This window comes from Amblyomma americanum, chromosome 2 (assembly GCF_052857255.1).
Source record: "Amblyomma americanum isolate KBUSLIRL-KWMA chromosome 2, ASM5285725v1, whole genome shotgun sequence".
NCBI lineage: Eukaryota > Metazoa > Arthropoda > Arachnida > Ixodida > Ixodidae > Amblyomma > Amblyomma americanum.
In genome coordinates, this window is record NC_135498.1 from 110,817,112 (window position 1) to 110,830,051 (window position 12,940).

A 12,940-nucleotide genomic window follows, 5' to 3' on the forward strand; every position below is an offset into this window, starting at 1 on the left:
CTTCCATTTGAGTACATGCATGCTCATGGCCCTTTATTCTAGAATCCAACCAAGATGTCAACCACGACCGGTTCGAAAATCACACTCGAACCCAATTATCCTTCATCACCTGGAAATTCCCTAGTCAGCCTCTAAGATGTTTTAGAAGAAGAATACAAATCACACCGAAGCCATCTGCAAAAGGGCCTGCATATTGGCGAGTCTGAAATGACAGCTGAGAACAACTGTATTGTTTAAACAGAGGAGTGAAATGTTTGATTTTATTTTTGTCGTTAGTACTAGACGTTCGGGAATGATATATGGCAGCAAAATTATCCTATTTAGGCACAGAGACCAACTGGTTCGTGACCTCATGGAAGCTCCTTATATACGTTTAAATAGCACTAGTTCTATCAGTCAAACTTTCGTATGATTCACTGTCAGGTAACTTGAATGTTTATCCTCATCACTTAGGTTTCAATGATGATCTTGGTGCTTTCATTTCCACTCGTGGTGCCCACTGTGATGATTTCTGCCCTTGTTTTTTGTAGCGATAGCTACATTACGATAGCATTTCGAGCCTTCAGCGTGACGCCGCCATCGCGGTGGCGGCGCCGTCACCCTGTTACTGCGCCACCACCCCGCGGCTGCGCCGCCACGCTGTCACGTTGTTGGTCACGTGGTGCGAAGCAGCTGTCGGCTGCGCGGGACGAAAATTAAGAAGGAACGCCCAGCGACACGGAGCTGCGAAAGACTGACTTTGCAATTCAACTGAGCAAGTTTCACTCGGCCAGCTGTATCTATAGCGCCACTCATGGTTTAACCAGAGCTAAACCACCGCCGATTTTTTTTTGGTGTGTTAGCCTCAGCTTAATATGCTTTGGAAAGAGGCATCGCAGTCGGGGCTCAATGCCAGCAACCTTCGACAACATGTCTCTGACTTTTTCAACGTGTTCATCCCATGATAATTTTTTTTAAAAGCACTCCTAGGCTTTTGACCGTAGGAACTATTTGAATGAATGAGGAACCCGTTTTTAGACAAATTTGTGAGGCAGCAGAGCCCTGAATACGACGTCTCAAAAGTACAACTTTACTTTTTCCTGTGTTTATGATCAATGAATTCGACTCAGACCATTCGTGAAGTTTCTGCAAGCAATCTGTAGCTTGCTGTTCAAGATCTCGCGCATGTGCGGCTCGGAAGAATGGAGTGGTCTCATCTGCATATATGACAAAAGCTCGAAGTTTGCTTACACAGGCTATGCCATTTACATAAAGAAGGAAAAGCAGCGGTCCCAATGTACGGCCTCGCGGTATGCCAGAAGACCGATGTATAAAGTTTTTTTTTCTCCTTGTTTGCTGTTACTTGTTGCACACGACAACTAAGGCATCATGTAATTATTCGATGTAAATTTCCGCGAAAACCAGTGTTCCCGTTTCGCCAACATTGTGCTGATATTGACGCGATCGAACGCTTTCTAAAAGTCAATAAAAATGCCGACAGTGAAAAGTTTTTGTTCAAATGACTCTAGACATGGTTCGTTTTGGGTTAGAAGTGATTTCTGTTTAAAATGTTTCCTGAAGCCATGCTGGCTAGGCGTTAGTATGTTACATTTTCAGCAGAAACTGGACATTCGCTTGTATAGTATTTTTTTTTCAAAACACTTCGAGAAAATGGGGAGGATAGAAAATGGGCGATAATTCTACAGATAATTTTTGACTCCATCCTTATGAACAACGATTGCTTTGGCAATCTGCAATCGTCGAGGTAACATCGCCATAAGCATAAAGAGATTTTTCACTTCGGCAATATTTGTATGCAATAAAGAAAAAAGTGCCTGCGTGGCATAGCGTTAGCATTTATGACTCGGGTTCGATTTCCCAATCTACAAATTTTTTTTTCATTTACTTTATATACCTTTATATTCTAATCACGTTTTAGACGTTTTGCGAGTTTTTAATGTGACGATCTGTAGTGTTTTAAGGACTTTTTAAATCCGCCGCTCCAAGTCGGCCGTAGCCACATTTCCGACAGATGCGGATTCTTCGCTTACAACGATGTCGGCAATGGCGACAAAGGCTTTTCTTCAGAACGGGACCCTTACACCCTCGCCTAACATATTTGACACCCTTGTCGTCTCCGATCGCGCTTCCAATGCAACGGTACTGGCGTCCAGTTAGGCCTAGCATCGGGCGCTGTCCTGGATCTAATCTTCAAGGTGAACCTATTTTGTCGAAAAACCCTCTTTCATCAATCGAAATTCCGTAAAAAGAGACCTTCCGAACAATTCTTGAACTGTTACCGCGATCCGCCGCAAGCGTACGAAGGCGGATCGGACGTGAAGAGGACGGCTCTCACTTCGTTAAGAGCCGCTACGTTCCACGCCATGTTACTCCGAGAGGTTATTAACATGTCTCTTGAAACGAACTCCATGCTCTCACACATGTGTGCCAGACAAGTTCACATCTGACAGAACCATGTCTTCTCTCTGCGCTAGCGAATCTTGTTCCTATCCGAGACGGTTTATTAACTTCAGCTATTCGCCTCAGTACTGAACCGCCACTTCGAATTCTATTTACAGCCTCCAGCGAACCAGTTTAGGCGCTTCGCTGGTGGATAGTTTCGTGGATACCGTTCGCAAAGTGGGCAGCATAGTGTAATTACTCTTGATTCTCCGAGCTTTGTGGGCCCGATGCACGACGCCCAACCTCAATAAAGTTGAGAACGCCTGCAATGTACTGGGTCTGACGCACTCGCTAGCTTTGTTCAACATTTCTGCAGCATTCACAGACAACGGATTTTTTCAGCATATTATTGTCAGCGGCGTAGTATATCAGAAAGAGCTGAGACAGGCTGACTTGTATGCTGTTTAGGTAATAATGAATTGTTTACTTTTTGGCTTCTTTCTCAGTGACCTTAACTAGTAAGAGGCTTGTAGCCCACCGTAAGTAATATACAAAACATTTTTGGAATTCCGTAAACACCGCAAAACGAAGTTGTGGCTGCACAAATTGTGTCTATATCACATCAAAACACGTGGCCTTTCGAAAAGCTGGCAAGCAGAGCAACCCCACACGTGCCGCTGATATAGCCAAAATTTTTGGGCCACAGTGACAAGGATATCTGCGTTTTAAAAGTCTATAAACTGATAGGGATAAGATTCATGGTGGGCTGCACGCCTCTAAAAAATAACGTCACTAAGAGCAATATTTCAAGGATTATCTACACAATATTAGTTCACCAGAATAACACATAGCTGCTTTCGGATGTGGTACACCGCTGACTACGCTATGGCGAAAAAAGCGTTCTTCAAATTCTGCAAGCCTTTTTTTAATCGCTCAATGCTTTATGAAAAACCTATTATTTAACCACACAACCGATTGAATCGGAAAGGGCCGGTCTCACTGCAAGGAACTCGAGTCGGCGCTGTATTGACTCCTGCGGTCAGGACGCCTTAAAAATCCGGTTCACAGACCCCTCCGATGACATGTTCTTTAGAACAAAACACTGGACGGGACAAACGCGCTTGTCTCATCTAGTTTTCTTGTCCTTGTCTTTCCGAGCACTTTCAACATTTAGAATGCTGTAACAATTAGCCCAGCCGAGAATTTCATTAAACAGATGCGCCTTCGGTCCCTCTCTGATCAAGGAGTGAGAATTGAACCACTCGTTGGGAGTCTGCCCTGAACATCGTGCAACGCACGGCCGACACACACGCATTCAGAGCTACCACCCTAGCTGTTCACAAAACTCACGGGCGTGGAGAAACGAGCATAAGCACCTAGCCCTGTTAAAATTCGTTCAGAATATCCACCTTTACCATATAGATTAATACGATAGCAAGGCGGGCGAGTTGGTGATACATTATTGAAAAATTACAGCGCGGAAAACGGAGACTTCAAGGGTTTTAGAAAACACAGGACAAGCGCTGACTATCAACTAGAGTTTAATCACAGGAAACAGGAAAATATAAGCGAACAGGCAACAACCAAACATTAAAACCACAAGGCACGTGCACTGTGTTGGCTCAAGATAGGCAACCTCACTGACACGCAGGAGCAGCGATGGTTTGCTGACGCACAATATTGATTTCTTTCTCATCTTGTATGCTTCTACGATTTCTCTGGTCAAAATGATCAGGGTGTTTGTACAATATGTCACTGTAATACAAGGCAGGAGAACATGATTTACACTCTCGGCAATGATCAACTAAATTCATGGAGCGGTCAGAATCTAATGTGTATAGATGTTCTCTCAGACATGTGTTAATACACCGTCCTGTTTCAACAATGTAAATTTGACCATAGGACAGCGGTATATTGTACACCACGGCCTCAGAGCACGGTAAAAATTTCTTATCATGCTAAATGCCACAAGACGCTAGAGATTTGTAAGAATTGCGAGCCTTATTTTTAACAATTGAACAATTAATTATTTATCTTAAATGGCGAATTTGAGCAATAAAAACGAGCACTCCATTATTAGGTTCAGGAAGCTGCATGGCGATTGCAGCATTGCAAATGACAAGCTGCTTGATGAACCAGCAGTGCGCTTTGCTTGTGGCTGCGTCGGGAAGATGTGAAAGCAGCCCATGCAACAAAATGCACAAGACAGAGCCGAAGCGTGAAAGGTGACAACCTCTGAAACAGACATTCCTACCACAATGAAACATGCAAGAGTATCGAAAGCTCAAGTTGCAGCTAGTCTTCAGTAATTGGTTGAAACATATCACGGACGATTAATACATTCGCGGCAATAAAAGAGGGATTTGTTGTCTTATTGTCTGCATCCCTTTGGCAAGCTGATGGAAAAGCTTGCTCAAACAAACTATATTTAATTATACGACAATAGTTCACTACATTTTACATTCTTCGTGGCATGTTCTTAAATAATCATTCCACTTTTCTTGTTCTGATTCTGTATTTTCCTGGCATACGCTTCAATCTGGCCGTGTAATTTATGGTAGATCATGTCATCAACAGTGTGCCGCGTGGCGGGAATTACAAGGACGCTGACCTCCAGTGAGTGAACAATGAATCCCATCTTGGGCGCGTCATATATCAAACACGCCCGCCAACGCCGAGAATAGATGGCGGACGAGCACGCCGTCTGGGCTAACAAGGCTTACCCCGTTACAGAGCAAACAAATGTAGTAATGACCCGCCCGCGTCGTCTGGCTTGACACTCGTCGTGAAAGGGCTATGCATCTCGGCGGCCGCTGACAGGTGTGGGCATAGGAGGTTGGTCACCTTGAATAAAGACTGTGTGTCGCTATACTTCAGTTCTGCATCCAGTAAAAGCAGGCTAGCATTGCGGCCGCATGTGATGGCGCGCGAGCTTGCACTCAGGCGCCCTGCTCTACAGTTTTGGATGGCACTGATGGTTTGTTTTTCATGTTCCACAGCCGCTGAAAATGGTCAAGAAATGCGATGGTGTGGTGCGCCGCTAAGTGAGTATTATTGTAATCGCGTATTTATAATATATATTTTTTATGACTGCTGGGGCCTTCCAGCAGTGATTAAGGCGTATGCTGTAGCTTTCTCTTGAATTTTGCTCTTTGCGGTGGCGTAGCCTAGCCAAATGCACCGAAACATGTTTCGCAGCGCTTCTCGCTGTATGAGTCCTATAAATTTACAGATAATGCTCGCGTCGCTTTTGATACTCCAATCGATGCGGCGCCACTGACCCTGGGTCTCTTCGCACAGCACTCCTTCACACCGCTCTCTCAAATGAATTTCTCTTAGTGCACACAACACAAATCCGACATAGATGCAGTTGAAATAAGTCGATACTTGAAACACGTTGATACAAACACTGCAACGACGAGTCGCTTCAATTCTGCATATATAGTTTGCTTTTTAGTAATGCAACTGGTAAGGGCTTGATGGATACGAAATAACAGTACTACCGTGCTGGACAGGACACTTAAATGAAAGTGGAGGGCTGGCTTTATAATGATTCTACCGTTGCTTGCGTGTTAGTGCCCATTGCGAAGAAGAAGAATAAGGAACATGGCAGGACATCCACTACATGTCGTTTACAATACGGTACAGTAAAGTCAGGTTCTGAGGTTTTCAGCGCGCTGTCTTTCCCAGCGAAAAGCGATGGCGAACACACACTCGTCATCTCGGAACTAAAGTGGCAGCAAACAGCAAGAGCCAGAGTAGGCGCGTATGGTTTGTTTATTTGTTTATTATACTTTCAGAGCTGCGAACGTTACAAAGCTGAAAGGGCTAAATGTTTTAAATGATATTGTGTGGAATATTGCGTAACAGGAAAGAACACGCACACAGCAGAAACTAGCAAAACCCAAGAGCACACAGTACAGGCCCAGCCGAGGCACTTATGTTCATGTGGTTATCATTCACAACCGTTCTTGCATGGCACGTCCCTGCAACAACACTTTCCCGGGGTAGATTAGGTGTTTCAGCTCGCAGCGAGTTATTGTGTAAGCCGTGACACGTGTACTTTATCACGTTGGGCTGGATGTGAGGGCAGGCCAAAGTCATCTGATAAGACACCGCACTAACGTGACCAAGCACCTAGTAGGGGCTTCTTTACGGGAAAGTTTTTCGAAGAGTCCGATGCGGTCAGATGGCGACCAAAGCAAGACGATGGACGCAGGTAATAGGGAGGCCATGCGGTGGTGGCGGACGTTGCAGTTTTACTGTGCGCCATCAAAGATTAGTTCACAGGAGCATGCGAGACACAGATAAAAGAAGTTACCAGTACAAATACAACTAGGGCTCAGCACAGTACAAAAAGTATAACGGTGAACAGCCGCCACGGTCATAATATGATATGGTGCAAGCGAATATAGCATATGTGATGCCCTAGTCAGGATGTGTTCTGGTGAAACTTATAACTTATACAGCGAACATAACACCTGCAGTGAGATTTTGGCACTCGTTGACGTCGTTTATTAAGGTTGTGACACGCAGCGTTGACGTTATGTTTACTTATGCATAGTTTCGCAATTTTGTTTACAACGTTGGAATGTGGGTAAGAAGTCGCTGCGGAGTGCCCGGATATAGGAAGAGGTTCTTCAGAAGTCAACCACATTAGTAGCTCTGCGTATGGAGAGTGCCGGGGTGACTCTGTAATGCGTAGCATGAAACGTACAAATTGCCGCTCACCTATTTCAGAGGTCGGCTTCGAAAACGGACCCAGGTGTAATCCGACATGGCAATTGGTTCGGTTGAGACGTCAATAGGTTAGATGATACCCGCTAAGAGAGGGGTAGGGCAGTTCACGGAGCTGTCGTTTGCCGCAAACACCAACACAGTCGCGAACAGAACGATAAAGGTGTGGCCAGAATAATCGATAAGGCATGCTATCGATGATATGGGGACACCAGAAGAGCAGATAAGGTATGAGTTTTTAGGTTTCGAAAGAGAGCTGTTCGATGGTGCTTGGTCGCAATGACCCGGAGGCCAGAGCAAGCAGCGTAAACCTTCCTACGGTATAAAGTGTAACTATGGTGAACAAGTTTGGACACCGAGGTATGAGGTGAGGTTAAGTTGAGCCGGGCAATAATGTAGTGTAGCTAGGCCCCCGGCGCTGTTCGCAATGTCAGTAATGGCGGAAAGCTAGAACAGGCTGGACCGCTGTCACGAAAAGGGTTGTAGGTCAGTCCAATGACGGAGGCAGTGTATCCGGTCTGATTTGACAACAACTGCGTTGTTGTACTCAAGTAGACGTGAAGCTCGACGACTTCGCTGGTGAGGAGGGTTGTTCAGAGCAGGAAGCCAACTGAGGCAATCGTGGTCATTTACAATATTACTACATCGACCGTATAAATATAGCCGCAATTTTCGAAAAACCCCGCAATAGGGCTGACCGCCTGTGCTCAGTGCTTGAGCAATTGAATGCCGATATAGATATCAGCCGAGTGGCATAGCGCACTACACACTCGAGCCTGCAAGGCCAATGGGAAAAGACTGCCTTTGTTTCATGACAATTTACGTCCGTGTGTAGTACATTAACCGGGGTTTCCACAACGAACTTTGCCGAGTCTGGCATGGTCGTAAGCATATTGGCAATACCTTCAACGAATAAACAGAAGTACGAGCACACCCCAGCAAGCTCGGGACGTCGGTGCAGGAATGCGGCAGCGGAGGAGTCATACAGAGCACGGATCATACCCGAATAAAAATGAGCACCAGTTCACGAGAAACACGAGGGCCGAGTGCACCCCACACAAAGTACAGCACTACGATGCGAAGAAAAAGCCGGCAACAGACGCAGGAAGCCTCCCCCGTCGCCACTGCGCAGCGAAGTCTAAGAAACAAGGCCGCCTACTACAAATGTGTTCGCCGCCCGACAAGAGAACATCAGCGAACCCTCCGGAGAACACTAGGCCCGAGTGACGCCGATACAAAATGAAGCAGCAGAATGCGAAGCTACAGTGCCTGCAACAGATGCAGAAAGTGGAATGTCACTGATGCACATGGAAGGCTAATAAACAAAGCCGCCTACACGAACGGTGAATGCCGCCCTAGAAGAACAACTCAGCGCACCCACCGCGCAACACTAAGCACGCGCGCCGCCGATACGCAGTGAAGCAGGACAATACACATTAACAATGCCTGCAACATAAGCAGGAAGTCGAGCGTCGCCGATGAGCTGGGTACGCTGTGGAAGAAGGCCGCCTACAAGAGAAGAGATATGCCGTCCAAAAACAGCACGTCCGCAAACCCGCCAAAGAAAACTTGGCGCGTGCACCGCCGTTACGAAGTTAAGCAGGACAAGCCACCGTGCCTGCAACAGATCTAGGACGTCCTCCGTCGCCGATCCTCACGAAAGTCTGAGAAACAAGAGGGCGTCTGTGAACGCGCCGAGCGACTCTTGTGCTGAGCACCGCCGATACGAACTGAAGCCGCACAATTCCAAGAAGCAGTGCCTGAAACATATGCAGGATATCGATCTTCGCAGATCCACAGCGAACGCTCAGAAACAAGGCCGCCTACTACACATGGGGATGTCACACGACGAAGGCGCGTCCGCGAAGCCGCCGAAGTACACCAGCGTTCAGCGCCGCAGATACGATGTGGAATATCAGAATGCGGAGCGCCTGTGCCTTCAACATATGGAGGAAGTTGCATGTCGCCGATGCGCTGGGAAAGCTGAGAAACAATCTCTTAGAGCCGAGTATCACCATGGGATTTCGGTTGTCAACTCGGGTCCTTGTGACCTCATATTGGCTCGGCTAAACTTCCTGCTGAGCAGAAACGATTGACAGGACTCGCTAAACAAGTTGGAATTTAATGAACAGCAGCTCTCAAACAAACAGCTTGCTGATGCATTTAATAAATTCTTTACCAATATCGCTACAGCTAGTCCCTCATACGATGCCCTAGACTATGTCCACGCCAGAAACAGAAACTCAATCTTTTGGGAACCTGTAAATGAGGAGGAGGTATTGTCTATTACCACCAGTTTAAAAACACTGCTACTCATGACATCGAAGGTTTCCAGATCCCTCCCGTGCAATATGTGGCTCATATTATTGTGCCTGTTCTCCCAGACATTTTCAACAACGGCAAAGAGACGGCTGTCTTTCCAACAAAAATGCAGGTAGTTGGAGTTAGTGTCGGATATAAAAAAATGAACAAATAAAAAAATGAAATTAAGTTCAAATTATGAACCTTTCTCAATACTAAATGTCTTTTCGAAAGCCTTTGAAAAAGTGTTTCATTCCCGCATGTACAGAATTTTTGTTAAGCATAATTTATTGACCGAATCGCAGTTTGATTTCACTAAAAACAGATACACAGAATTATCTTTTGCTTCATGAAAAAGAATATATCCTACAGCAGCATCAACATAAATGCATTGTACTGGGTTCGTTTGTTGAGTTTTGCAAGGCGTTTGACTTAGTGAATCATAGTGTTCTGTTAAAAACACTAGACCACTATGGCATTCGCGGGCACGCATCAAACTTAATAAAATAATATTTATCACACACGACCCAAGTAATTCACATAAATGATGTGCGTTCAACATAAAAGCTTTGCATTGTTGTTTGCCTGAAGAAGGTATATTAGAACCCCTACTGTTTAATTTATATAAGCGATATTATAAATATTAACCCTGACTTAAAATTTACAATCTACGCAGATGACGCAACCATACTTTCACTGGTACTGACACCTCTCATGCGGTAACAGTATGCAATAGTACTATTCGACAACTGGAAAGATAGTCTCTATCGAATATCATGCCTATAAATCAAAATAAAACTTAAATAGTAATATTCAGGGCGAAACACAGTGCTGCCTCCACACGATGACCTCATGTTAAATTCCCGCAACATAGAGGTAGTGGATCACATTAAACGTCTTGGCGTTGTGTTTTCATTCAGTATGGCGTGGGAAGAGCACATCATTTTTTCGGCAAGGGAACTAGCTCAAGTAACAGGTGTGATAGGTAAAATTAGATATCTTCTTTCAAAACATGTCAAGCTTCTTCTGCACAACACAGAATTTATTCAAATCTTAATTTTGGTCAGACACATTTGGGGAACTTCACCTTTCTCTAACCTACAGCGCATTCATTTGGTCCAAAATAAATACATACATTCGACACATCTACAACAAATCATATGGATCTCCCAGCGCAATCCTCTTCCGCGAGTCCCACATATTTAAAGTTTTTACCCTTCATAAATATCGACTAACAATTAAATTTAAATCTGAGATAAAGAACAACAATCCCAGTCTACGAAATCTAGCACAGTTAAAAGAGAAAATAAGGCATTACTCAACACGATCTGCAGCACAATTGTTTGTGCCTGCCCCTCGCCTCAGTTCTAGTAAATAACAGTTATGCTATACACTGTCTTCGATTTTAAATAATTACGAACTCCGTAATATTGTACAAGCCTGCTCTTACTGTGACATTCAACTAATATATGGCTCACTATACGACATGTAACCGAAAAATACAGTTTTTGTAAGATTTTCTTCCTTCTTGCAACTCCAGTTTGTGTGTGTGCACATGCCATGTGTTAACTCCGCTGCGGTCAAAATGGCTGGGTTAGTCTGGCAGTCAAGTGGCCTTTGGGCAGCTTTTTTCCGCTGCCCTTTCATGTATTTAGTTAAACAAGAAATAAAGATTTGAATTTATTTCGCGGTAGCCTTCAAATTGGCTAGCACATATAAGCTATATGCAACGAGAAATCCCATGACACCGCCAGGAAAGCTGTACTGCAAACGGTTGCAAGGCATATATAGACTAAACAACATATAGTCTAGGGGCATAAGGCTTCATTTAGGCACAACACTTAGGCGTCAAAGTGTTGTGCCTAAATTAAGTCTCATACAAGTAGTACTACTATATGTCGTTTAGTCTTTGTTCCGGCGCAGCACTTAGGAGCCTAAGACGTCGATGGTCTCTTTCACGAGCAAGCACTTTTCCTCGCCTCCAGCTCCAAGCCACTACAGCCAGGCCCCGACAGAATGGGAGGGTGTGGGAAGGAAACCCAATTGCAGAGCAACTGGGACAGAGAATAAACAGTGTAAAAGGATGGTCTAAGGGGTAGGGCAGTTGGGTTGTGAAGGATCACGACGGAATTTCTACAGATAAAGCCGTGCAGCTGTGACAAGTGTGTTGAGTTGAATCTCTCGAAGGATGTTAGCCTCCCGCACACAGAGACTACGATGAGGATCGGGGTAGTTTACGGTCGAGGCGGAGAGCGTCGTATTGATCTTTGAAGATGGCGCGAAGGTACAGTCTCGACCCGGTTTCCGAAGGCCTTGGCCAGAGGATCGACGGTGCCCGGATAAGAGCTTCACGGGAGACCTGGTTAGCCAGCTCTTTGTAGTCATTGGCCGAGGGCCAAGGGATCCATCGCAGGAAGATCAGGCAAGGTTTCAGTGATGCAATTGCGCCTCGAGTTCCGTGGAGGGATGTGCTGGGAGGATTTTTTATTGATGGCATGAAAGGCTGCCTTGGAGTCAGTGTAGATGGTATAGTTAGCTACACGTGTGAGTGAATGAAAATGTTGAGTGGCGTAAAATGGAGAGCACCTCAACCGAAAGATTATCACGGGGTGTACAAACGGGCCGCTAGTGTGAGTAATACAGGTAAGAAGAAGAGGACGAAAGAGGGCTTGGCTACCGATGCCGCGAAGCGCCGCGTAAGAGGCGTCCATGTACGGAATGCAGTGAGTATTGAAGTGGGTACTGCGAAGATAGGCAGCATCATTTGGCTGCCAGCATGCGGGATTGGTGGCATGTTGGAGGCAACAGGAAGTATACGGAGGTTAATTGCCTCCGGAGGGGAGGAAAAAGAAAAAGGGGCCGAATGGCTGGGGGAATGGGAGCCTGTTTGAGAAGCCAGCGCCTGTGAGTTGTGCTTCATGGCGAAACATTTGCCGATCGCGGTGAAGGGAAAGCACAGTACCAAGGGGATGGAAGAGAGCAGTGGCATAAAGTTTGTCGGTGGAGATGGTCATGGGGAGGTGGAGAGATATAAGCCGTGAAGAACGGTGGCGAGAGCGTATAGCTAGGTCTGGGTGAAGGGTCATAAAGTACGTAGTAAACACATTTGTTAAGAACCAGCGCATGAGCCAGTCGGCACGCGTCCTCTTCCCGCAGGCCGGAAGACAGCCTAACGATTGGCGAAGTAGGTGCGTGACAGAGTGACAGGTAGAAACAGCTGTATGGAGATATTGAGTGTTCTTGACGGAATGCCGAGATATGCCAACACGCTGCACTGGGAAACTTTGGGGACTGCGAAACCTCCCAAAGTAAGGAAGACCAGTGAGTTGTGAGGTCGTTGATAAGCAGAATGGCTTAGAACGGCTAGATTGGACTTGTCTCGCGCGGGACAGAGGCCCGCCTGGTCGAGAAAAAAGGAGATGCCATCCAGAACTTGCTAAAAGGTGTCCTCCACATGACCAGGAGAGGCGCGCGAGCACCACGGTGTGATGTCATTAGCATAAAAATGGGATAAAGGTCA

The 12,940-nt window shown here is 45.7% G+C and overlaps 1 protein-coding gene across 1 annotated transcript in view; it reads left to right on the top strand.

Annotated features, from left to right (window-relative positions):
• The first annotated feature begins 5,282 nt into the window (after positions 1-5,282).
• Positions 5,283-12,940, top strand: part of LOC144118963 (uncharacterized) — a 36,441-nt gene continuing 28,783 nt past the window's right edge. Inside the window, exon 1 of the mRNA XM_077651721.1 lies at positions 5,283-5,426. Coding sequence (XP_077507847.1) covers positions 5,303-5,426 — 124 coding nt within the window. The 5' untranslated portion in view covers positions 5,283-5,302. The remainder of the gene's footprint in view (positions 5,427-12,940) is intronic.